The sequence below is a fragment of the Antennarius striatus genome, chromosome 5 (genome assembly GCF_040054535.1).
Source record: "Antennarius striatus isolate MH-2024 chromosome 5, ASM4005453v1, whole genome shotgun sequence".
Taxonomy (NCBI): domain Eukaryota; kingdom Metazoa; phylum Chordata; class Actinopteri; order Lophiiformes; family Antennariidae; genus Antennarius; species Antennarius striatus.
The window spans coordinates 24,315,157-24,340,288 of record NC_090780.1 but is presented as its reverse complement, the minus strand read 5'-3'; the positions used below and the strand labels follow the sequence as shown (position 1 = coordinate 24,340,288).

The 25,132-nt window shown below is 47.9% G+C and overlaps 2 protein-coding genes across 4 annotated transcripts in view; one reads left to right on the top strand and one right to left on the bottom strand.

Moving 5' to 3' along the window:
* LOC137595468 (bis(5'-adenosyl)-triphosphatase-like) overlaps window positions 1-91 on the bottom strand; it is a 106,992-nt gene extending 106,901 nt beyond the window's left edge. Inside the window, exon 1 of one of the 2 annotated variants that reach the window (XM_068315610.1) lies at window positions 14-91. The gene's annotated coding sequence lies outside the window, so the exon portion shown is untranslated. The remainder of the gene's footprint in view (window positions 1-13) is intronic. The other variant, XM_068315612.1, reaches the window with a different exon arrangement.
* Window positions 92-4,917: 4,826 nt separating this feature from the next.
* LOC137595772 (receptor-type tyrosine-protein phosphatase gamma-like) overlaps window positions 4,918-25,132 on the top strand; it is a 170,200-nt gene continuing 149,985 nt past the window's right edge. The window contains exon 1 of one of the 2 annotated variants that reach the window (XM_068316046.1): window positions 4,918-5,422. In XM_068316046.1, coding sequence (XP_068172147.1) covers window positions 5,332-5,422 — 91 coding nt within the window. In that variant the 5' untranslated portion in view covers window positions 4,918-5,331. The remainder of the gene's footprint in view (window positions 5,423-25,132) is intronic. The other variant, XM_068316045.1, reaches the window with a different exon arrangement.

The following is a 25,132-nucleotide window of genomic DNA, read 5'->3' as shown; positions in this document are numbered from 1 at the left end:
GATAAAAACTCACCGTCTACGTTCGGTAGGATGGCTCGGTGCACGATGGGAGATGTAGTTTTATGTAGGAGGTGACGTTATGGACTGAAAGGCTGTGTCACTTTTCTGAGACTACAACGAATAACCCGGAAGTAACGTTGACGTGTGGCATTTAAGGAGCGTCTGAGTTATTTTGACAGTTCGAACGATGATTATTCGTTTTAGAGAAAATCTTACTTTATTTAAAGCATTTAACAGAACAAAATCTATTTTAATACATTTTTATGTGAAATAAATACACGAGCGTGCTTAAAATACTAAAAAAATCATAGAATAATGATGAAAAACCAAATGATGCGTTCAAAGACCTCTAGAATGGCCTTTTAGACATATATATATAACACCGGAGATTTGAAATGTATCTGAGGGCTGTGATTTTATTCATGTTTCTAACTTTAAATTGATTACAAGCAATTTACAAATCACATATAACAAAATTCTAAAGGTTACACTTATGATTAACATTTATTAATACGTGTGTTGGTTATTTTTTAGATAACATTTGATTTCTGTCACTGAAAATCAACATAAATTGAAATGTGGGGGGATTGTGGTGTTTATCATGAAAAAATATCAATAAAATGAATGTAAAGCATAAAGAATAAGTGCACACATATTGCATGAATATGATAAGCACATATGAATATTTCATGTGTCACAAGTAGTACACAACCACCTGGTAGGTCAGTCAACATGTTGTGTTACACAGCAAACACACATCTTTCGCTCACACTAAGCACAGTGTTTTTGCTGCTAAACTTAAAAAACAACTTGTTTAATGTTAAACGCCCTTTAGACGGGTTTTTGGTTTAATAATCTTCACAAGCTTGTTTTTTTCCACAAAAATCAGCATAATATGCTAATTTTCTTGCTGGCTTTTCGTGCTTCTGTTGCAATAAATCCTGTGAAGTCAAGTTGCAGCCAGACGAGCCCGCATTTTGATTCATGAATCAAAATCAGCTCTTATGCTATAATTTGTTTTGTCTCCAAGCCGAATTTTAAAAAATCTCCTCCTTCCAAACAGCCCATCGTGAAACATCAGGTGCAAAACGTTGATTCAAGGCCGAGCAGGACGCTCCTGGTGTATCAGAAAAGCACCGTGTCAGGAGTAAGGGTTGCACATAACAGCCATCATGAGACACTTTAACACCCCTATCAATTTAAAGAGTTAACCAGACGTGGCTGATTCTGGATACAAGGCCATCTGAGACGTTTATGAAGCTTTTTATTTCAGCTGTAAATTAATTGTCAGGAAAGTGAAGAAGAGCTTTTGTGTCAGACAAAGAAAGTCCTTTCATATAAGAAGAGCAATTAGCCCGAGAGTGCGAACGCCATCCATTGATGTATTGATAATGTGTCATCCAGATGTGTGAGAGAGGTGGGAGGGTTGGGGAGGGGGGAGACACTCTGTGAAACGACTCCTGGTCCTCCCGGTGGAAGGTTTCTGGAGGAGGATCGTTATCCTGATGGAACGTTTAGCGGCTGCGAGGATGGCGAGATTCCAACACTAGGATGTCATTCCCATTGGAAATATCTATCAGGATGGTGAATTCTAGTTGGAAATGTTTACTTCCTGTTGATATTACGACTTCCTGGCATTAGGAGTGAGCAGCAGTAGCTGATGTGAGGACGTTACGGGGGCCTCCGCATCAGAATCTGAGGAGAACCGCCGAACAAAAGCGTGCTAATGTGCTGGAGCCGTTTCTAAATGCAGCGGCGCTTTGTGAGGGAGAAGTCTTTAAACCAAGAAGAAGAAAGCATCAGATTATCTGTTTCTAAATATACCCCCACCCAGTCTCACAGAGGGTTGAGCAGCACCGGCCAAATTTCACAGAAGTGGGGTGGAAACGCTCGTCGTTACGTAAGCGTTGACTCATTTTGTGTCGACCTCAGAGGTGTTGGACGTTATATAAACGCTTTCTAATAGCTGATCAGAACCGGCCTCGCTGCTCTGCATGCTGTGATGTAGCTAAATGGTATGCGGCCGCTGAGGTCTCCAGATCTGTTCCCAGGTCAGCCGATCCGAGGCCCATTCAATCCAACGACATCTAGAGAGAGGAGAGTGAGGTCGAGTCGCCCCGTCTGGATCCATGTGAACGGTAATGTGTGTGTGTGTGTGTGTGTGTGTGTGTGTGTGTGTGTGTGTGTGTGTGTGTGTGTGTGTGTGTGTGTGTGTGTGTGTGTGTGTTGTGTGATCAGGAGACAATGTGACACAGACACACATCGACCAATAGTCATATCAGCTTCACAGCACCGTGTGACGCCTGCAGTTAGAGACTGACACAGGAATTACCTGTTGATCTTTATTTACCTTTATTAATCTTTACTTACCTTTATTAATCTTTACTTACCTTTATTAATCTTTACTTACCTTTATTAATCTTTACTTACCTTCTTTAATCTTTATTTACCTTTATTAATTTTATTTACCTTTATTAATCTTTACTTACCTTTATTAATCTTTACTTACCTTTATTAATCTTTATTTACCTTTATTAATTTTATTTACCTTTATTAATCTTTATTTACCTTTATTAATCTTTATTTACCTTTATCTTTGACATGATTTAATTCTACTTACCTCTATTTATCTTTAGTTACCTCTATTTATCTTTATTTGACTTTATTTAATTCTATTTATCTTTATTTATATGTATTTACCACTATTTATCATTATTTACTTCTATTTATCTTTAGTTCAAAGTCAAAGTCAAGTCAAAGTCAGCTTTATTGTCAAGTGTACCATACATGGACATACAGCACAGATGAAATTGTAGTCCTCTCTGACCCAAGGTAAACAGGCAGTACAACAGGCGGTACAACACAGGCAGTACAACAGGCAGTACAACACAGGCAGTACAACAGGCAGTACAACAGGCAGTACAACACAAAGTATGTGACAAAACACAAAGGGATGGTAAAGATGGTAAATATTTCCTCTATAAGATAAATAGAGGTAAGATAAACAAAGGTAAATGAAGATAAATAAAACTATATAAAGATAATATATACTTTTATCTTTATTTACCTTTCTTCATCTTTATTTATCTCGATTTATCTTTACTTTATTCATCCTTATTGACTACCTTCCTACCGACCTTTCTACCCCCCACCCATCCGGATCCATCCCATCGGCCTACCAGAAAGCCTCAGCTAGACCATCAGGAAGAGTCGCCATGGGTACCGATGCCAAGGCGGGGCAACAATCAGCCACCTGCTCTACCTGGATGATGTCACGCTGTTCACCAGGAAGGAGTGTGAAGACACGGCAAGACGATCCAACCTGGGGGGGGGGGGGGTCGGACGACATCTAGCCTGGGTAGAAGTACCCTGAGATCCCAGAGGGTAACATACAGAACGTCAGCCTCTACTGTGACCCCCCCCCCGAGTCCCAGGTCTCTGCTAGATCCCGGGTCGGCGTTGGTGCCCAGCCAGACATTCGTCACACCTCTGAGCTCCGCCCCCCCCCCCCCCCCCCCCGGTGAATAATTCTCGCTGTGATTTCCTTCAGGTGAATTTCTCCTCTATTTTTTCTGATATCAAAATAAATCTTAGACAAAATGACAAACTGTGGGAGAAACTGAACTCCGCGGTTTGATCTGTAAATATTGAGCAGGAATGGGCGAGAGCATCGATAAATAATGTCACAGTCTGTTGAGCAGCATTAATGATTTATGCTGCCATCCCTCTCTTATTTTGAAAAGCCTAGCAGACGGTATCCAGACGTGAACGGTGAGCTTCTCCTCGTCTGCCGGTCGCCAGCTGGACCTGAAGCTACGGCCTCCTGGACACGGAACCGCTACATAGCTACGACATCGCACGCCTTCAACCACACGACACACCGGCTTCTGTGATTGGTGGCAGCCGCGGCCAACAGTCTGGGCTGCCAGAAGTTTGTTATAGCATTACCAGCAGCAGGATTGCTAACCGCGGCGTTGCTTGCTGGAGTCATGTTCGCTACAGTATAGCTAGCTATAGCATTGTTGGCTGCTGCATTGTCACTAGCAGCATTGCTAGCCACAGCATTGTTAGTTGCAGCAATGCTAGCTACAGCATTGTTAGCTTGAGCGTTAAGCTCTACAATTTTGTTTGCTACAGCATTGTTAGCTGATGCGTTGTCAATTGCAGCCTTGTTAGCCACGGCATTGTTAGCTGCAGCATTGTTACCTGTACTATTGCTAGCTGCAGCATCGTTAATGTCATCGTTAGCTACAGCATTGTTAGCTGCAGTGTTGATAGCTGCACTATTGTTAGCTCCAGCATTGTTAGCTGTATGATTGTTAGCTCCAGCACTGCTACACGCGACGGGTGTATTTATTTAACGCAGTTTGTCAACACATGAATACATTCAGAAAGCAAACTCGTCCAACGGGGAACGACTCGTTGAAATCAATCGCAAGGTGTTTTCACTTCCTGTCCCGAGTCATGTGATTGTGGGGCTCCGGAGATCTGGCGACAGTCCTCCGGGTTTTCACCTGTACGAACCACCTGGCCGTGTTGTCCTGTTGTTGTTTTATTGATTGACAGCTTGGTGTCACCTTGAACTGAGTGATTGATTCCGCATCGGAAACACTTCCGGCCGGACCTCCTTTTGGGACGGACCGGTGTAGGTGAGCCTATTTCCGGGTCGCTAATGGCGAAAAAAGGGCGGGAGGGACCCCCCGCAGCGCGCACGCGCTATGATTACCTCTCATTAGGGGACGTATTAGCCAATAACGCGAGGATGCGCGCGCGCTCTCGTCGGCGCTAGGATCCAGCGGAGCCCCCCCCACTCCCCCCTCCCTCTCTCTCTCTCTCTCTCGGCTCGAGACTGTTTTAAAGTCTCTGCCAGACTTGGGCTCGCGCGCTACTTCCTGGACGGCAGAGGAATGGGAAGCTGCACGCGCGTCTCCTCCACCGACTCCGTCCCTCTGATCTCCGCGTCCGCCACGAGCGCTGCCTCCAACGCCGCTGCCGCATCAGCGACGACGCGCCGCGCGGACCGCCGCTGCCGCTGCCGCTGCCGCTGCCGCTCCCGCCGCTAGTCTCCACCTGCCGCATCCGAGTGGTATGAACGCAACCCGGAATATCTGCGGGATCTCCGGACGGAAAGACTCACCGGTGGACCTCTGAGAGAATCTCCGCCCTCCGCGCGCGGCAAACCGCGTCCGTCCGGGACTCCGTCCGCGCCGCGTCTCCGGCAGCTGCTTTTTTACGCAGCGGAGGTGCCGCTGATTTAGCCGCAAATAAAAAGGGAGAAACTCAACAGTTGTTGCCGCTGATTGTTTGCATGTCGACGTGGGCATCACGGCCATGTGGGGGCTACTGCAATCGCGTCGCCGGTGGATTTGCTCCGTGGTTTTCCCAGCCTTCCTCCTCTTCCTCCGGGCCGACTGTCATCCCGGTAAGTTTCCTCTTCTCTAAAGTCACGCACTGTTTTATTTTACTTATTTATTTATTTGTTTATTTGCATTCGTTGTCCATGAACGTGACGCTGATGACGTTAAAGTGGATCCCGTCACCAGCGTCCGTTAACGGGATGGGAATATCGCGCACACGGAGGGGCTTGACGCGCTCCCACCGGCGCGCACCGGCGCGGCGGGGACGCAGCGTTCGGTGGAAGGGTTTTTATGTAACGGAGTGATAACGGGGGGGGGGGTATATCTGTCCGGTTCCTGTTCGGATCGGTTGCACAGACCCGGACAGGGGAGGGTTGAGTTAGTGGTGGGGGCAGGTGGGGTAGGTGGTGGTCCGGGCAGGGGTAGTTGGGTCAGATGGAGGGAGGAAGATGTGATGGCGTGTCAGCCGGCGGCGCGTACGGCCAAAGCCGTTATCACGGAGCCTGGAGCGGGACAGCAGGGCTGTGAACCCCCCCCAACAAGAACAGACACACACACACACACGCCGGTTTTCACACCCATGAGAATGTGTTGGTCAAAGAAAAAAAATTAACCATTTTTTTTTTTTTTTTTGTAAAAAATAAAATAAATCATCATCATTTAATTAAGGTTTCTGGTCACATGACGTAATCAAACTTCATCCAGCTGTTTTTATTTTATTTATTTATTTTGCTAATCCGGATTCAGACCCGAACGCCGTTCACACCACAGGTGTGACATCCGGATCCGGCAGGAACCATTTCGGACCCGGATCTCCGGTCGTGACTCATGACAGCGGCGCCGTTAGCCCCGACGGCGTTAGCCTACTTTTCACCTTCACCAGATTAGCGCTTTCCATTCCTTCAGATGTGAAACACAGGCGGGGGGGAGACGCGCTAATCCGGACAGCGTTCAGCCTGCAGGCTTACATCCCGTTAAAGGTTTGCATAAAACATGACGGTTCTTCTTCCAGTTGCACATCAAAATCAGAACCTCAACGTCCTGCAGGACCAGGAGATCCCAAACGACCCGGAACCCCATCGGGGGATGCGGAATAAAAAATGCGGAATAAAAAATGCGGAATAAAATCCCCGGATCCTGGATGTTGGATCTTCTCGGATCTCCTTCACTTGGATCTCCGAGTGACGCCTCCGTCGGAGCTGAAAGGGTTAATAGTCGCTCATAAATCAAAATGCTCCGGATGGATGATGGATGGATGGATGGATGGATGGATGGATGCGGAGGATTGATTTATCCCCACCCCCCAGGCTGCTGATGAAGGATGGATAAAACAAACTCGCCACCAGAAGTTCTCCAGCCGTCAGCGGGCGACGCTGCGTTCAGGCGTCGCGTGAAAAAATCCGACAGCGCTAATCTGACGTGTAAATGTCTGTAGATTAGAACCGTTGACAGAAAAATGTGACTCCAATCGACCAATCAGAGGCCTCCTTTTCCTCTTCCTCCCTTCACTGGTGGAATAAAAGAATTTAAAAAAAAAAGAATCTGATTTCCAGATTTGGGTCAAGCGATTGTATTTTCTTCCCGCGCTGCTGCAGGATGAGCGTTTAGCCGGAATCCGACGATCGGTTGTGTCGGTGGATTTACGGTCGGATGTAGAAGCCGGTCGGTCGGTCGGACCCTGCGGAGTTAACGATCTCTCGTTCTGTACTTGACCTCTTCGACTCCTCGACCGCCTCGACGTCGCCGCCGCCGCCGGCGCCCCGGCGAGGATGAGGAGGGACGGGATGATGAAGGAGCCGAGATGAAGGAGCCGAGCTGAAGGAGCGCTCGTCCTCCCGCTGGGCCTCCTCATCCTCACAGCCGTCAGTGGTAATCCAGCTCTGGAGAGGAGCCCCCCCCCTACACACACACACACACACACACACCTCCACGGGCCTCCTAGACCTCCTCCAGGGATGGGGGGGCGGTATCCATCCGCCAACTAGAACTAGATCCGGTCTGGATTGGGCGTCGGTGGAGGTCAAAGGTCAGCGTCAGAAGTGAAACTTGTGTGAAATGTTTACCCACAAGTTATTTTTATTAATTTCTTTGCCCCTCCACTCTCCAACCCCCCCCCCCCATCCGTCTCCGTCTCCTTCCTCCTCCTCCTCCTCCTCCTCCTCCTTCTAGAGCTGCTTTGTTAAACAGGTGTCACAGACCTGTCCTCCTGGCTGGGGGGGGGGATGGGGCAGGGGGGGGGCCCTCAGTACCCAACATTATCATCATCATCATCCCTGCGCCGGTAAAACGCTCACAAACCGGGTGAGCTTTATCAGCCGGTGCGGTTTGCCGCCGCCGCCGCCGCCACCGGTGGAGGAAGAGGAGCAGATAGGAGGAAGAGGAGCGCCTCCATTGTGGGTTCAAATGATGCTGCTGTTGTCGCACAAAGGGGGGGGAACTTAAGATAAATAGGGGCGATAGGCGGAACAATGGCGGCGATGATATGACGAGACTCTAATGATATCTGGGGGGGGGGGGGGCGATGGATACCGGCGACGCCTTCGATCGCCGTTTCCGCTCAGCCGAGCACGCCGCCGGCTTTTTAATCTGTTTCTTATCAGCTTGTTTTTTTTTTTATTTCCTCGCCGTCTCAGGTTGGAAATGGAGAGCGCCCCCCCCCCTTCCTCTTCCTCCTACTCCTCCTCTTCATCGCTGCTCCCCGGCTTTAATGGGCTGCTGGAAATAAGGCCTCCTCCTCCTCCTCGCCATTGTTCCGCTTCATCGTGTTCATCAAGTCCGCCGCCGGGTGATTCTGAGTCGCGTTTGGTTTTCTGGAGGGTGCTTCCTCTTCCTCTTCCTCTTCCTCTTCCTCTTCCTTTTCCTCCTTCCCGTCTTCTTTCTTCTTCCTCTAATGGCGGCGTCGCGTTCACGCGTCTGTGTGACAAACGCTCCGGTTAAAAAGTCATTACCTTTGCGACCCAAATAAAGGGGCGGAGCCAGACTGTAGCCCCACCCCCAAGTCCACGCTCCCGCCTCAGGCTTCCTGGGCTTCAGGCCGAGGCTGGAGAGGAAAAATAACGTAAAAAAATAAACACAAACAGGCTGGAAAACAAACCAGTAAACAACCAGTAAACTACCAGGTTACCAACAAATAACCAGTAAACCAATAAACGATTTGTAAACTACCAGTAAACAACCAGTAAACAACCAGTAAACAAACAGTAAACAAACAGTAAACCAATAAACAGCCAGTAAACAGCCAGTAAACAACAGGTAAACGCTGGCGGGCACCAGAAACAAAGACGTGACGGAAGCCCAGAGGTCAAAGGTCAGAGCAGCCAATCCCGCGTCTTGTTTTTGTCTTTGGGGGAGGGGGGGTTGGGTGTCGCCCCTGAGGCCTTCTGGGTGTTAAAGGGGGCGGGGCTGACAGGCTGTCGGGCGGCCGACGGCGACACTAAACAAACAGCAGGAGGTGACGGGGTGGGGGGGTTGGGGTAGGGGGGGGTGACAGCCGGCGAGCGTTCACGCCACACCTGTCCCGTAGATTTAACGCCGCCGGCCGTTTCCGACACACCGGATTGATGTTCCTGACGGGGGGGCGGCTGACGGACGCCGGGCGGCGTTTTTTTTCGGACCCTCCCCCCCATGACACGTGTCGCCTCGCCGACACTTTGTGTTCTTTTGTCAGACTCCATCGGCGGCCGTCGTCTGGCGGCGCTGACAGCTCGCCGATACGCCGGTGGGAGGTGTGAACGGGGGCCCCCCCTCCCCCCACGAGGAACGCTCGCCAGTCGCCTCCCATCAGTCACCGCCGCTGACGGGGGGGAGAGGAAGCAGCTGCTGCTCCCCCAGGACAGTGAGGCGGTGGGTAATGGCTCCGTGGCGCCCCCCCCCCTCCTTCCTGGCTCCGCCCCCTGGCGACGACGCGTCCGTTTTGGTTCACATCTCCCACGATTCCATCCGACAGCCAATCGATAGACTTATCCTCTTCTTCCACTTTTGTTTCTGGATCCTGCCCCGCCCCCTCCCCCCTAATCCCTCCCCTTTTAGATGGGGGTTGACCCCCCCCCCCTTTTTTTTTTCTACATACTTCTATAAATGTGGATTATTTTTTCTGAACAGCCCAAAATAATTGCCATGACATTAAATCCCATTCCTCCACACAATGGAAAAATGAATTCACACACACACACACACACACACACACACACACACACACCTTGTTTTACAGTTGCTCGTGACGTCTGCCGCCGGAGCCGTTAATGAATTAAGTGACGACAATTAGGATTCAGGGTGAATCTCAAAGTCGTCATGGCGACGAAGGCGGCGAGGACGGGTGAGGACACCTTTTAAAAAGCTCCTCCCTGGGTGTTAATGAGGAAATAAATATGATATCACCGTTTTATGGAGATGGACGGCGGCCGCCGGCTCCCGCGGCGACAGGAAACCAAACTTATTTACAGCCTGGATCTTATTTTGAGGTTCTGGCGTCCGTTCAGCGGCGATAATCGTTGACTCAGCGGGTTAATTGCTGGATTTGGCTTCATCAGCATGAAGCTATAAAACGGGAGCGGTCCTTACATTACTGCTCATGCTAATGCTAGTTGTTTACAGAGTTGCGGCGTGATGAGTGGTTATAACAGGTCATAGCGTGGGGTTCTAACGTCCTCAGTTCTGGACTGATTTGATTAACCTTGATGGAGGAATGGGGCCGGTGCCAGGAATGGAATGGGACCATTGAGTCTGGAGAGGATCCATGAGGGTCTGTCGACGGTGCTTTACTTCCTGGTTTACAGAGAATGCTTTACTTCCTGGTGTGTGGACAGTGCTTTACTTCCTTCTCTGCAAATCATGTTTTACTTCCTGGTTTGCCTGTGGCGTTTTATTTCTTGGTTGGCAGACATCACTTTACTTCCTGTTTTGTAGACCGTGTATTACTTCCTGGTTTGCAGACAGCGCTTTATTTCCTGGTTTGCCTGCAGATCTTTACTTCTTAGTTCACAAACAGCGTTTTACTTCCTGGTTCAGAAATGGCGCTATACATCCTGGTTTGCCTATGTTGCTTTACTTCCTGGTTTACAAACGGTGCTTTACTTCCTGGTTTAGAAACGGTTCTTTACTTCCTGGTTTACAAACGGTTCTTTACTTCCTGGTTTACAAACGGTGCTTTACTTCCCGGTTTACGAACAGTGCTATACCTCCTGGTTTGCCTAGGTTTCTTTACTTCCTGGTTTAAAAACAATGCTTTACTTCCTGGTTACGAACATTGCTTTATTTCCTGGTTTACGAACAGTGCTATACCTACTGCTTTGCCTAGGTTTCTTTACTTCCTGGTTTACAAATAATGCTTTACTTCCTGGTTCTGAACAGTGCTATACCTCCTGCTTTGCCCTGCACTTCTTTACTTCCTAGTTTGCGGACGGTGCTTTACTTCCTGGTTTGCCTACAGTGCCTTACTTCCTGGTTTGCCCACAGTGCCTTACTTCCTGGTTTGCCTACAGTGCCTTACTTCCTGGTTTGCCTACAGTGCCTTACTTCCTGGTTTCTCAGGGCGTGCTTGAATTATCACCAGCATTGATTCATACGTCTTCTGTTAGCACTCCGTCAGACCGCTGGAGTGAACGCTCATCCATCAAACTCTCCACACTCCATCGCCGGCTCCCACTCCTTAAATTAATTTTGTACCCCCACCACATCACCCCAACCCCACCCCCTCCATTCCACCCCTTCCAACACCACATAAGCAGCTCCCAAATCAACCCGTTGCCTGCCCCCCGGTCTCACGGCAGCACCTCAATCAAATATTTACGAAGGCGGCGCAAATATTCTTTTAGCCACGCTTTTCGTTTCTGCTTGGGGGGGGGGCGGAGCCATAGAGCTCCATCCGGCCGCCGATGGAGCTTTCATCCAATCAGACGGATGGATCTTGAGCAGCAATAAATATTCCTAGAGCAGGGGGAATATTTAATGTTTTGTTCTAACAGCGAAACACTACGTTTCAGGTGAACTTCCTGTGATGCGACAGGAAGTGGTGAATAAACCGCCACTGAGTCAACCCTTCAGGCTGGAGTGAGGGTTCTAACCCCCCCTTTTCTCGCGTCCCAGGACTCGGCGGAGGTTGATGCCTATTGTCCCGGCCTGATCCACCCCCCCCCTCCCTTGAAGGCAGTGCAAATAAAGGCAGTGAATAAAGAAGAGAGAAAATCACTAGATGCCAGGAAGTGTTGTGTCACACGGAACAGAGAGGCGCCCTCATTAAATTCCTGCAGCGGCGTTGGTTTTTCCACTTTAATGCTTGGGAGATGTTGGCTTCCTCCTCGGAGGGGGAGGGACGGGGACCATGGTTGGTTTGGGGGGGGGTGGTAATTTGTCGTTGCTCCAGAGGGAGGTGCTTTAAACATCAGCGCTCCGTCGTCTTTCTTCTTTCTGACCCCACTCTGCCTCCATCCTCCTGGAAGGGGGGGTTGGCTTCTACCTCACCTACTCTGCTTCCATAATGGAGGGGCTCTCTATTGTTAACCTACTGTCACCTACCAGTTAGCTCCTATTATAGCATCCCAGTTAAGGTTATTAATGTATGCAGTATCTCTGAATGAGTTTGAGCCAGTTAGCTCCGCCTACACCCCCTGTAGCTCCGCCCACTGATTTCACATCTTCTCTCCAGCCTTGACTCTTTTGTCTCCATCTCTATCTGTCGTTTTTCTTCCGCCGTTCCTAAAGAATAGCCCCCCACTCCTCCCTCTGCCTGCCAGGCGTTTGCCGGGTCTGGATGGACGAGTCGAGCCCCGATTGGATAAAGTCGGCCTCCATTCTTCACCGCTAGACAAGCAGCCGTGTTCCACCTGAAACGTCTTTGGATTTACGCGGCGCGCCGCGGCCATCTTTCTTCCGTTAATCACCTCGGGGCCCGGGCGCTCCGACTCGCCGCGTCCCCGGGCCGATGGATGACCTGCAGGGGAAATCGAATGGAATGCAGCCAAGCCTGACGCTCCCGCCGTTCCTTCCAGTAGCAGACGGAGAGAAGCAACAGCGCAGCAAAGTAATTCAGCACCGGAGGCCAGGAAGCAGCTTTTCTGCTAAGTCAGTGCATGTTGTAAAAGACTTATCCCGAGATAAACTCCTGTTTGTTCTGATCCCGAATCTGTTGGTCAACATGGGTGAATTAGCTGAATTTGGCTGCTAGGACTCCGACTCTCTGGTTCTGAGCCGCTGGCGCCGGAGGCGACTCATTATTTAGGCCAGTGGCCACCAACCCTGGAGCCGTGGACCAGTACCGGCCACAGACGGACTACGGAACCAACATTATATCTGTTTTATCTATTATCTGATTCTAGACGATGTTTGGTTCTGGAGTCTTAGCAGACTGTCTCTGACACATCGGTTTATGAGTCACTCTTTATGATTGGAGAAGCCAAAAACTTAATAATGTGATAAATTTGTTCATTTTTTGAAATACAATAGACTAATAACGTAATTAAAAGTCCTGAACCAATAACGTAATAAGTTTTGGCCAATTCCATAATAAATTGGTGTTAGGCTCCGAGACTTTTGGCTATTAATGTAATACTTAGTGGTTTGATTTTGGGACTTTTGGCTAATAATGTAATAATTAGAGGTTTGGCTTCGGGACTTTTGGCTAATAATGTAATAATTAGAGGTTTGATTTCGGGACTTTTGGCTAATAATGTTATAATTGGAGGTTTGGCTTCGGGACTTTTGGCTAATAATGTAATAATTAGAGGTTTTGATTCAGGACTTTTTGATAATAATATAATAACTGGGGATTAGGGACTTTTGTCTAATAATGTAATAATTAGAGGTTTGGCTTCGGGACTTTTGGCTAGTAATATAATAATAAGGGATTAGGGTTCTGGACTTTTGGCTAACAGCATAATAATTAGAGGTTGAGGTCACGTTAATTATTATGTTGAGAAAAAACCAGGTTTATGCTTGTTGAATCATTTTATTTTGTTGTGTTAATCCGTCACACCTTAAACGCTGGTTCCTGAAAATATTATCTGACGCTGAACCGGTTGGTGGAACAAAAATGGTTGGGGAACGCTGGTTTAGACGATTAACCTTCTAAAAGAAACAACAAACTCAGATCATTGGGAGCCAGAGGTGGGGGAGACGGCGGCCGACAGCTCCCCCCGACCGTTCAAACATGGACTATTCAATATTTAATTAACAGAGGAAACATTTAGACACGGAACGACGTGGTTAGTGACTTGCATGATCAATAAACAGATCATTTAAAGGTTCCAGGCTAATTTAATTTCTTCTTCTTTGTCTTTGCTGGACAACCCCCCCCCCCACCCTCCCGGGTTAGCCCGTTAGCTTAGCATCTGCTCTGACTGATCACCTCTGCGGGGGAAGCAGACGGCCGGTTTCGCTGTCCGCCATTACGACGCGTGCTACCACGCTTTATGGGACGACTTGTTCTGATTGGCTCGTAAAGTCGCCGCGGCGCGCCGCTAGCGGAGCGGAAACGGCTTCTCAAACGACGACTTTTAACGGACTCGTTTACAGACGGTCGTATCGCAACTTCTGTTTCTGGGTGGAACGCATCATCCGCCGTCCTCGCCATGCTCCTGTTATTAAAGAGCGTTTGCACTAAAATAATGGCTATCGTTAGCATTGCTAATTTGACATCATGTGTTCTGCTTCAAATGGGTGACCTCCGCTGACATTTAACCTTTTGAGACCTGACCCTGCTAATGAGCTAATTATACGGATGTTTCTGTTTCCGTATCCCACCCGCCGTGATTTTTTTGGGCCCCCTCTTTTTCCGCGATGGATTCTAGGGGCGCCCCCTGGAGGAATCTTCTGGATGTGATGCTGACAGGCAGCTGGCGAGCCAACCACAAGTGAAATGTAATTAGTGCTGAAGCGGCGAGCCCCGTTTCAGCCAGCGCCGTCATCTCCGGGCCTATTAGCCAAAATTAGCTCAGGCTTTAAAAACACAGTCGCTCGCGGGCTTTGAAGAGTCACACTTCTCCCTGTCCTTGCCAGGAGCCCCCTTTTCACACCCCTCCTCACTTTGTTTCAGCTTTTAAGAGGTGGGAACCAGGAGGGGGTGGGGGGTGGGGCATGTTTTCTTACATCCGGCTTTCTGTACGGCGCCAGAGCGTCACATTAAATCCCACTTCCCCCGTCGGAGGCGGAACACGGTTTTTCCATTACGATGCCCATTGGGCTCCGATCCCACCTGATCGGGGGTCGCGTGCTAGTGCGGGTGAGGGGGCGTCTTGGTGTTGCAGGCTAAGTGTCGCTAACAGGATTGCTTTGTGTCGCCTCAAACTGGACTGAAGCACGGGAACCAAATCAAAACTTTATTATCCGGGAAGAGGAAGCCGAACCGGAACCATGACGACGGCGTTCTGCGTTGTGTTTGTGAAATTTTACGATCCAGGAAATGGACAGCTCCGAACACGTCGGCTGACAGTAGCATGTTTGCGTTGGGCGGAGTTCTATCTATCTATCTATCTATCTATCTATCTATCTATCTATCTATCTATCTATCTATCTATCTATCTATCTATCTATCTATCTATCTATCTATCTATCTATTTTATCTTTTATTTTAATCTATTTTAATCTTTTTTTTAATAAATTTTTAATCTAATTTTTAATCTATTTTTATTTATTTATTTATTTTTATTTTAAAGTTTTATTTTCTTCTTCCTTCACAGACGTAAAAGCATATTTTATTAAACCCTGAATTGAAGTTCGATCCCTTAATGGAACTATTTTATGTTGTGTTCCGTGTGGGGAAACTAAATAAATCACGACATTAATATCAGAGGAGAAACTCTTTGAATTCTTTTCTAAACGTAATGGAGCCGAGTCGGATCTCTCAGAAGACGATATCATTACAACAATTATCGCAGCGCCGGGATTCCACGACTCGATGGGAGGCGGGCTTATCAGGAAAAGAGGATTTTGGTAACCAAGGTAACCAGGATGAATATCTGCTTGGGGGTGTGAAAGGCGGGAAGCGTTTGACGTTCCTGACGGCATCCAATCAGATGATCCGATGAGGCTGCGGGAGATCGCAGGTGGAGATAGTCTTATCTGTGATGACGGCGTCGCTCTCGGTTCTGGTTCTCGTGTTATCGGTCGTCGCCAGGCAACGTCGTCCAACGTCATCCAACATTGTCCAACATTTTTAGCCAAGAGGAATTTGTATTCATGAGGTTGTGAGGTCAAGAGGTCATGAGGTCAGGTCTCGGCGGCTGGTTCCTTCCTGCTTCCTGAGTCTTGCCGCGGCAGGAAGTGACTCCAAACTCCCGATTCTCACCAAGAGGAGGCGGAGTTAATCCGGATCCGGCGTCAGGGGGGCGGTCTTATCAGCTGAAACATCCTGATGTCACCGGGTGCGTCTTTACTGTTATGATTATTACGGGTTTAAAGGTGCGACACGCGGTCGCGGCGTCGCCGTGAAATCGCCCTTCTGATCGCCGAGGGCCGGATTTAAGTCGCTATCTCTGATGGGAGTCGAGCCGCGACGGCGAATCAAAGGCGTGACTTTCTCCGCTCACAGGAGGAGGGGCCGGGTTTGTTGGGGAGGGGGGGGTCTGGAAGGCCTTATCAGGCTGACTCAAACCTGGCCAGGCGTCGCCGCCGCCCAGGCGTTCCCGGCGCCGCTTTGAAAGGCCTTTCTGATGTGGGACCGGAGCTGCTGATGGCGGCGGCGACTGGCGACTGCTGATACTCTCTGCCTTCACATGAAACAACCTTCAGCCAGGAGTTATTTTCATAGTGAGGTTTTGTGAACGCCGCCCACGCCTGCGTCCTACTTTTTGAATCGATTCCTCCCCGGCGCCGCCGTTTTAATCAGACTTAAAGGAAAAAAATAAATAAATAAAATAAATAAAGGTGTAGGAGAAATAAGTTTTCAAATCCGTTTCATCCTTTTCGTTCTGCAGGGAAGGAAGAAAATTTAACAGCCTGACGAGCAAAATAATTATGTTTACATCCAGAGGAATTATTAACCAATCCGAGCTCACGCCCATTGGATGAGGTTGAGACTGTCGACCAATCAGAAGCTGCGTTCCTGACATCTTATTTGGATGATGATGAATTTGTTTTCAGAGTTTTTACATGTATTTTCTAGGTTGAAGCTACGCTAACGCCAATGCTAACTCTGCAGCTGAATCTTGCATTATGGGATGTATTTGACCTCATTAATATCTCATTAGTATGCATTTTTTCACTAAACTTGAGGACATCCTGTCGTTTCGTTTCCTTGGCGAGGCCAAACGCTAATTTAATCGCGGCGTTAGCAGGTTGATGCTAAATCAGCGCTAGGCTAAACGCGGGTTTGATTCACGAGGGCAGAGCATCTGCCCCCCCACCCCCACCCCCCCGGTTCAGTTCCTTATCCCGAGACGTGACGGAAAACAACAGTGTGGGGGGTGACATTCGGACGGAGCGCGAGCTATCGCTAGCGCCACCAGGCTAACGATAATGGATGTGGATTGGATTAAATGGGCTGGGTGGAGAACATTAGCGCTAAGGTCAGAGCTACTATTGTAGTGTGAGTCACTCCCTCCAATTGTAATCTCTCTAATTAGGCCTCGCCGCTGTTAGCCAGCAACCGCCCCCCAACCCCGCCCCGCCCTCCCCCATCCATCCCCCGTCCAAGGAGGACGAAGGGGGGGAGGCCGGACAGCTCCAAGGTGGACAGAAGTGATGTGATGCTAAGTGAGGAGGATGAATAATGAAAAAGAAATCCAATAATCTAATTAGCATCAGGAGGAATCTCTGCTGGACGAGAACCCGGCGACCCGGATTAACTCCCCGGGTCACGATTAGAAATCCAACGCCCAGCATCTGGAATCCAACGGGCTCCCAGAGCGAAACCGATCGAGCTGCTGATGATCAATCATCAGAAATATCCTGATCGACAGCTGAGGAAATGATCATCGTAATGTAATTTTGTGAGTTTGCCAGTTCGGGATCATTAAAGTTTATCTAATATAATCTGATATAATCTGATGTAATCTAATCCGTCAGGACAAATCCAGGTTCATGCGTTGAAACAGTCCAGGTTCAGGTTCACAGAGGGAAACAGTCCAGGTTCAGGTTCACGCAGTGAAACAGTCCAGGTTCAGGTTCACAGAGGGAAACAGTCCAGGTTCAGGTTAACGCAGTGAAACAGTCCAGGTTCACACATTGAAACAGTCCAGGTTCAGGTTCACGCAGTGAAACAGTCCAGGTTCAGGTTCACGCAGTGAAACAGTCCAGGTTCAGGTTCACACAGTGAAACAGTCCAGGTTCAGGTTCACGCAGTGAAACAGTCCAGGTTCAGGTTCACGCAGTGAAACAGTCAAGGTTCACACAGTGAAACAGTCCAGGTTCAGGTTCACGCAGTGAAACAGTCCAGGTTCAGGTTCACGCAGTGAAACAGTCCAGGTTCACACAGTGAAACAGTCCAGGTTCAGGTTCACGCAGTGAAACAGTCCAGGTTCAGGTTCACGCAGTGAAACAGTCCAGGTTCAGGTTCACACAGTGAAACAGTGAAACAGAGCCTATAAGTTATTTTTGTTTCTGAAGATGACATAATTACTCGATAACGACTGGACGGAGTCTCATGGAAGCTTTTAGCAGAATAAATTGCTCCATTTTAAGCTAATAATTAGTTTCTGACTTGTGACCAATGAATCAGACGCTGAGAGACGTGTCTGACGCTCATGTCGGGACACACGGTTCCTGATTGTCGGCAACTTTAAAACGATATTTTTTGGCCATTTTTTAAGAAATCCCTGATAAGTGAATGAACAAAACGAGCAGCTGGTGTGTGTTTGGTGTGTGTGTGTGTGTGTGTGTGTGTGTGTGTGTGTGTGTGGTGTGTGTGTGTGTGTGTGTGTGTGTGTGTGTGGTGTGTGTGTGTTTGGACAGGAAGCTGCTGGTCTCTAAAGATGAGACTCTAAAGCGTCGACAGAGTTCGTTTGGATTCATGTCGGAGTTTTACCTTAAAGCAACCGATGTGTTAATGAAACGCTGAAGCATCAAGGTGTGTTTTTCATTTGACAGCCCGTATATATGTGTGTGTGTGTGTGTGTGTGTGTGTGTGTGTGTGTGTGTGTGTGTGTGTGTGTGTGTAAGGTGTGTGTGGAATGCTAATGCAGGGACTTGTTTTTTCACGTGAACCGAGCAGGTTGTTTATTATGCAGCTGCAGGAGAGACTGAGCTGCATTTACAGAGATGGAGGAAAGGAGGGATGGATGGATGGATGGATGATGGATGGATGATGGATGGATGATGGATGGATGCAGCGATAATTTTATACATTATTTCACTGTCAAAATATATCAAAATGTTTTTCATTAAACTAAGCGTTTCTGCAGACGTTTCCATAGCATCCATCCGCCCATCCATACATACATACAGTACATCCGTCCATCCATCCATCCATCCATCGATGATCCATCCATCTTGTACATCCTCCAGGGCTCCTCCCAGTTGGATTTGTGACTTCTTCAAATGTTCTCAGTCAATCCCCAAAAAGGGGCGGAGCCAGGAAATAATGTGTTCATGATTCACCTTCATGGTGAATTCTGCCCCGATTGTCTTGAGGAGTCGGATAGAAAACGAGCCTCTGGTGGTTTCCTTTTAGCCTGTTAGCCTATTAGCCTGTCAGCCTGTTAGCATTGGTACCGCGCCGCCGTGTGGGCTCTTCCCCGTAGAGGCGCGTATTTTTTTTTCCCAGTGGCAGATGATGATGTTAGGGGGCGAGTCGAGGGTTTGTGGACGGGGTGAAATGGGATTGGACCCGAGCGCCAGCTGATGCGAGCCGCTCCAAATTGATTGGTGATGGCTGTTCATGGGGGGGGGGGGGCGTGGCTGTAGTGACACTAATATGAATGCAGATTGAAATGTGGACTTTGGCTTGAGGTAATAGCATGGGACGTGTGTGTGTGTGTGTGTGTGTGTGTGTGTGTGTGTGTGTGTGTGTGTGTGTGTGTGTGTGTGTGTGTCATGCTGCTGACGTGTGTGTTCCGTTTCCTTCCAAACAAAAACTCAACCTGACGTAAACGTTAAGTCGTCAGGCACACCTTTCTTTTCTAAAATGCTCCGTAATGGAGCATTTTAGAAAAGAAAGGTGCCTTAGCGCCCCCTGCTGGCAGGAAAGGGAAGTACAATAGAAATTTGTGATTTCCTTCCGACACGTTTCCCAGAATCCTCGATAAAAACAAACCACGAAATTCGAGATAAATTCCGTCAGGTTTTAGTCGGATGTCCCGAACCGTCGTTCACGCCGCCGCGCCGCCGGATGACTCCTCCTTCACGCTCGGCGTCTCGGGGAGGAAAGGCGTGAGACAGCTGGAGGAAGAGGCGCCGCTCTTCCTCACGTTTGACTAGATCTGGTTCACGCCGCTGCAGATCCGTCGCTTCCGGAACATATTGATCCCAGAATAACATCAAAGAGTCCAGATGACAGACTGAAGACGTGCTGTGGGGGGGCGTTGGTGGTGGTGATGGGGGGGGGGGGGGCAGCGTGATGTCATCGTTTGGCTCCGACTGCGGGAGGTTTTAGTGCCGACTGCAATCTGAGGCCCGTCGGTTCCAGGGTTCTGTCTGCGTTCTGACGACTCAGCAGAAACGAAGTTCCCGATTGATTATTCATGATTCCTTCTGCTGAATGATGAGGTCAGCAGGACGGCGATCAGCTGATCGGCGCCGGTTTCCCTGGAGGTTTCCATGATTACCAGAAAGGGGCGTTTCTAACGGAGGGTCATTTCTGAGCTGGAGCGCCCCCCAGATGTGATGTCCTTCATGGATCTTCATCACCCACGACGGGTGGGCGGAGCCACTGGCTCCTCCTCTTCACCTCCTCTTGATTTTTCCGTTGCCTTGTTGTTGCATTGCCATGTGTTGTTGCGTTGCCCTGTGTTGTCTGTTGCTCTGTGTTGCCGTGTTGCCCATGCGTTGCCGTGTGTGTGCGACACACACTCATTAGCCACATTAGCGGCGGCGCTAGCAGCGGACGCCGGGCGGCGGCGGCGGCGTGTTGCGTAGATTGAGCTCCAGCCGCTTCTGCAGGACGTTGGCTTAAAGGTGGAATTCTCCTTTAGTCAGACGCACTTAGGGGGGTATTGATCGATGTGGGGGGGTATATCGATCGGTGGGGGGGCAGAAAGAGGAGACAAGTGGGTCATCCAAGCTAATCTGTGCAGCAACATTTCCTGGATTCCACTCTGTCACCGGGGCGTCCGTCCTCCTGTGCGACATCATGACTCCTCCGTCCAATCAGGAGAGCCGCTGACGCCTGGATTAAATAATCCCTGGAGGTTTGACGTCCGTTCTCGAGGAACGGTCCAGCGTCTGCGTCGACGCGTCTCTAAGTGGGTCGACCGACACAAATTCCTCCCCAGAGGATGAACTGTCCTCCTGGGATCCATCGGAGCGCCGGGAAGCTGCGGCGGTTGAAACGACCTCTTGACCCCCCGGGGGAACAGGTGTTTAATCCGTCACACCAGCTGTCGTAGCAATTAGCGGCTAATTGCAGTTAGCGGCTAATAGCTGGTAGCAGCTAAAAAAGACAGATGTGAACGTCTCCAGAGAGTGGGGTTTAGCCGTAGCTACCGTTAGCATCATGGAACCAGGAAATAAATCTGGTTTAGGCCTCAGGTCATGTGACCACAGCCGGGTAATTCCACTTAAAGGTTTAAGATTGGATCGACTGACAGTCTTTTAGCAATTTATATCCACAGATCAGATTCTTTATCTTTATTTTTGTCCTTTTTGTGCTGTTTGTTTTTGTTTGTTTGGTTTTTTTTCAGGTGGAAAATCTAAAGAAATTCAGGATGTGCTAAAAGCTAACACCAGAGTCAGCATGAAGCTACATTAAAAAAACAAGATTTAAACAAATAAAGTTTGAATTTAAATTAAAAAAATTGTTTTTCTCAACTTGAAAGGAAAGAAAATCTACCGAAAACATTATAAAGTAAAAATCGAAACTCACCATTATTTGAACTTCTTTTCTTCAAAACCTTGAATGATGTCACTTCCTGTTAGCGGTGTCACTTATGACATTGATGGATGAATAAAACACAATATTTAAAACACAAAATTGGTCGTTTTAATATAATTACCACATTTCCTGTTCAGAGGAAAGTATTTTTAACCATTAGAGGAATAAAAATGTGAGATTTATTTGGTATTTTTTACATTTCACATCACAGAAATGACAATTTTCAGAAAATGATTGTAGTTTCACGCAAAAAGTTAAAAAATATGCAAAATTATATTTTTATTAATTAATTTTATTTTACCTCATGCGAACAAGTAAACTTGGTTTCAGACACTCGTAGCTTTATGATGATTAATGTTGATTTCATGGAATGGCTTTTAGCGGGAGTATTTTAATTATATATACATATATATATAATTAAATGATAATCTTAAATATGTATATTACATATTATATATTATATATTATGTATAATAATAGTAATTATAATAATATATGACACATAATAATAATAATAGTTATTAGTATTACTGTTATTAAAAATTATGACATGTTTAATTCCTGAAACTAACTGTTCTTATCTGGTCTTATCTGCCCCCCCCCCCCCCCCCCCATCACCTCCACCTCCACCCTCCATGAAATACTCTCCGCCAAAATGATCCGGAATCAATAACTGAGACTGAATGAGCGTTGTGTTCGTGCTGTAAGTCATGTTAACGGCTAGAGGGGGGGGCTCTGGATGTGAGCGGCGTCCCCGTCCTCGTCTCACGCCGCTTCCTGCTCGTCCCTGAAGGATAAATCACTGATAAATCACTGATAAATCACTGATAAATCACTGCAGCCACTTAGAGCTGCTCTCTGGATTCCTGCCGCTGGAACCGACGTAAAGCTGTAAATAAAGGCCCAACGCGCTGACAAACGGCCCCCAACGCCTCTGACAGGACGCTTTAGCACCAGGGAGGGGGCGGGCCACCTCCACCCCCCACTCTTATGAGTGATTGGTTGGTGAGGGGGGATGTGTCGTTAGGCGAGAGTCGTCCGGACCGTCGTTAAAGTTGGATAATGGCTCTGCTGCTGTGTGTCGTCCTCTCACCCCCCCACACCCCCGACCCCCCAGCTCCCCCCGTCTCCCCCGGCCGACGAGTCCATCACAGGCTGCTGCAGCGGTAATGGCTGCCGGACCCTCCCCCATGGCCAATGCCAGCACTAATGGGCCAATTAGTGTTTGGGGATTGTTGTGATGGCGGCATGAAATAGACTACATGATGAGGTGTGTGTGTGTGTGTGTGTGTGTGTGTGTGTGTGTGTGTGTGTGTGTGTGTGTGTGTGTGTGTGTGTGTGTGTGTGTGTGGCGGTACTCCAGCGGCATACATTATAAATAAGACATTAGGTGTGGCTGAGGGGGGTGCGGTCTGGGGTGATCAGAGGTCACCCGTGAGGTCATATGAGGTCGTGACCCCATTAGAAATATAGGTCGTTAGAATCCAGCAGTGACTCATTTATTTATTGTTATTATTTTCATTATTATTATTATTATTATTATAGTTTAACAGAATTTTGTAAATATTTTGTCTGTTCATTTTGGTTCTTGTTGCCACGGTGACGCCTCCACAGGTGAAAACAGCTAATGCTAGCATGCTAAGCTAAAATGTTGTAACTGCTAACATGCTAACCCATTGAAAACAACTCATAGAGATGATGTCATATCTGTGGGGGGGGGGTAAACTGAAACAGAAAAAGCTAACCCGGCTAACATGCTAAAGTCAGTTTCAGCATCTCGTTTGTGATTGGCCACAGCGATTGTTGACATTTTGACATTTCTGACGTAAATATAATATTCAAAAACTTTTACATGGAGGAGATTCTGTTGGGAGGTGTCCCTGTTTCCATGGCAACACGCGGTCATGTGACGTAGCATCCCGAGGAGGGGAGCGAACATAGGAAGAAACTCGCTTCAGCAGGAAGTTGTGATCCAATCAGAGCGTTCCTGTCGTTTTCAGCGTGTCTTCATCCCTCCGTCCTGACAGCTGCTCGTCCGTCTGTCGGCCGCGTTCCCCTCGATGTGGACAGACGTGGTTGTGAAACAGAACTAGAACACCCCCCACCCCCCCAGACGCTCGCCGTCCTTCTTGCTCGCAGCTGTTGGTGGATTGTTGAACCAGTTTGTTTCTGCATGGAGGTCCAGTTCCTGACTGGTTCTGGTCTGTTTTAGGTTCTGGCTACACACACACACACACACACACACACACACACACACACACACACACACACACACACACACCTGTACACTCCTTTCCCATCTCTTTCCATTAATTATCCGATCTGCAGATTCTCTTATTTTAACTCGTTTCCCGTCTCTTCCTTTCGTCGAGGTCGGCACAATTTCTCGCGTTTCCGTCGCCTTCGTGTCAGCAAATAGACACGTCCGGGAAAAAAGTCTTCATAGAACCGAAAAAAAAAAATCCCTCCTTTATGCAAATCATCTGACTCTGACAGGAAGTGGCTGCTCCTTTTTTTTTTTTTTTTTTTGGTAAAGATTGTAAACGAAATGAAAGTTTGACGTCTTCCCGCCACAAAGACATCAAAGCTTTCCAAATGTGCTGACTGTGTTTTTGCAAACGTGTCAACCGGGGGCCTTTTGTTGACGTGAAACGACTAACAACTGACACTCGCCGCCGCCACCTTTCAAACGCTCCATCGCGCCGCGTGACGGCGGACGGAAACCGCCAACGGAATGTTGTTAAAAAAAAATCAAAATAAAATAAAGACATCGAAAATAACGAAAATAAAATGGATAAAGTAGATGAGTAAATAAATAATAAATCAATATATAATAAATAAATAAAATTTATAATGAAATAAATTAATAAATAAAATTAATAATAAAAAATAAAAGATAAATAAATTAATAAATAAATAAAGTAGATAACTAAATAAATAAATAATATGAAATGAATAATAAAATAAATAAATAAAATAATAAATAAATTATAAAATAATAAATAGTTAAAAACATAAATAAAATAGATAATCACTTTCGTCGGCGCCGCAGATAGGTCGAGACGCGATGGCGCCGCCCCCGCCGGGCGCCGGCAAACATCATCGGTTGCCATGACTCACATTTGAAGAATCAGAAGTTCGCTGAGGTAAAAGTCAGGGGGGGCTGGGGGTGTCGCGGCGCTAGCGAGGCTAATTAGCGGGGACAGCCTGGCTCCTCTCGCGCGCCGCAGCCGTCCAATCAGAGCCAGCTTGTTCTTCCTCATTACTCCCAGCCGGGCAGCTGCTTCTCCTCCTCGTCTAACTTGCGTGTCGTCCTTCACTCCGGATCTTTCTTGCGTTTCTGCATAATCTCACAAAATTGGCTCAATATGGCGGGATTGAGTCGGTGAAAGGTTTGCTGGGAGCTGTGATCAATACTGGAGGGGGGGAGGGGGGCACCGCCGTTATAGAAATCAAGCAGCATTTAATAGCTGCGGCAATGGGCGGGGCTTGATGGCTCAGCAAAAGGTCGGAAAGTCACGTGACCTCTCTTTGACCTTGTCAGCTGGTTTCAACATCGGAACGCACGACAGGAAGTGGATCTGAATCCGCATCGAGTCGGACGACGAATATTAATGAGCTGTGAGCTCATCCAGTCGGGATGGGGGCTTGTCCTCCCAGAGAGGACGACCCCGCCTCTTTTAGGTTGAGCCAATAGCAGCTCAGAGAATCCGCTGCAAAATGTTCCGATAAGATTTACATGGAAGAAGTAAATAATCAATTCTTCCCTCCGGCTTTTTACATTTCATTAATTAGAACTTAAATCCTTCGGTGAGGA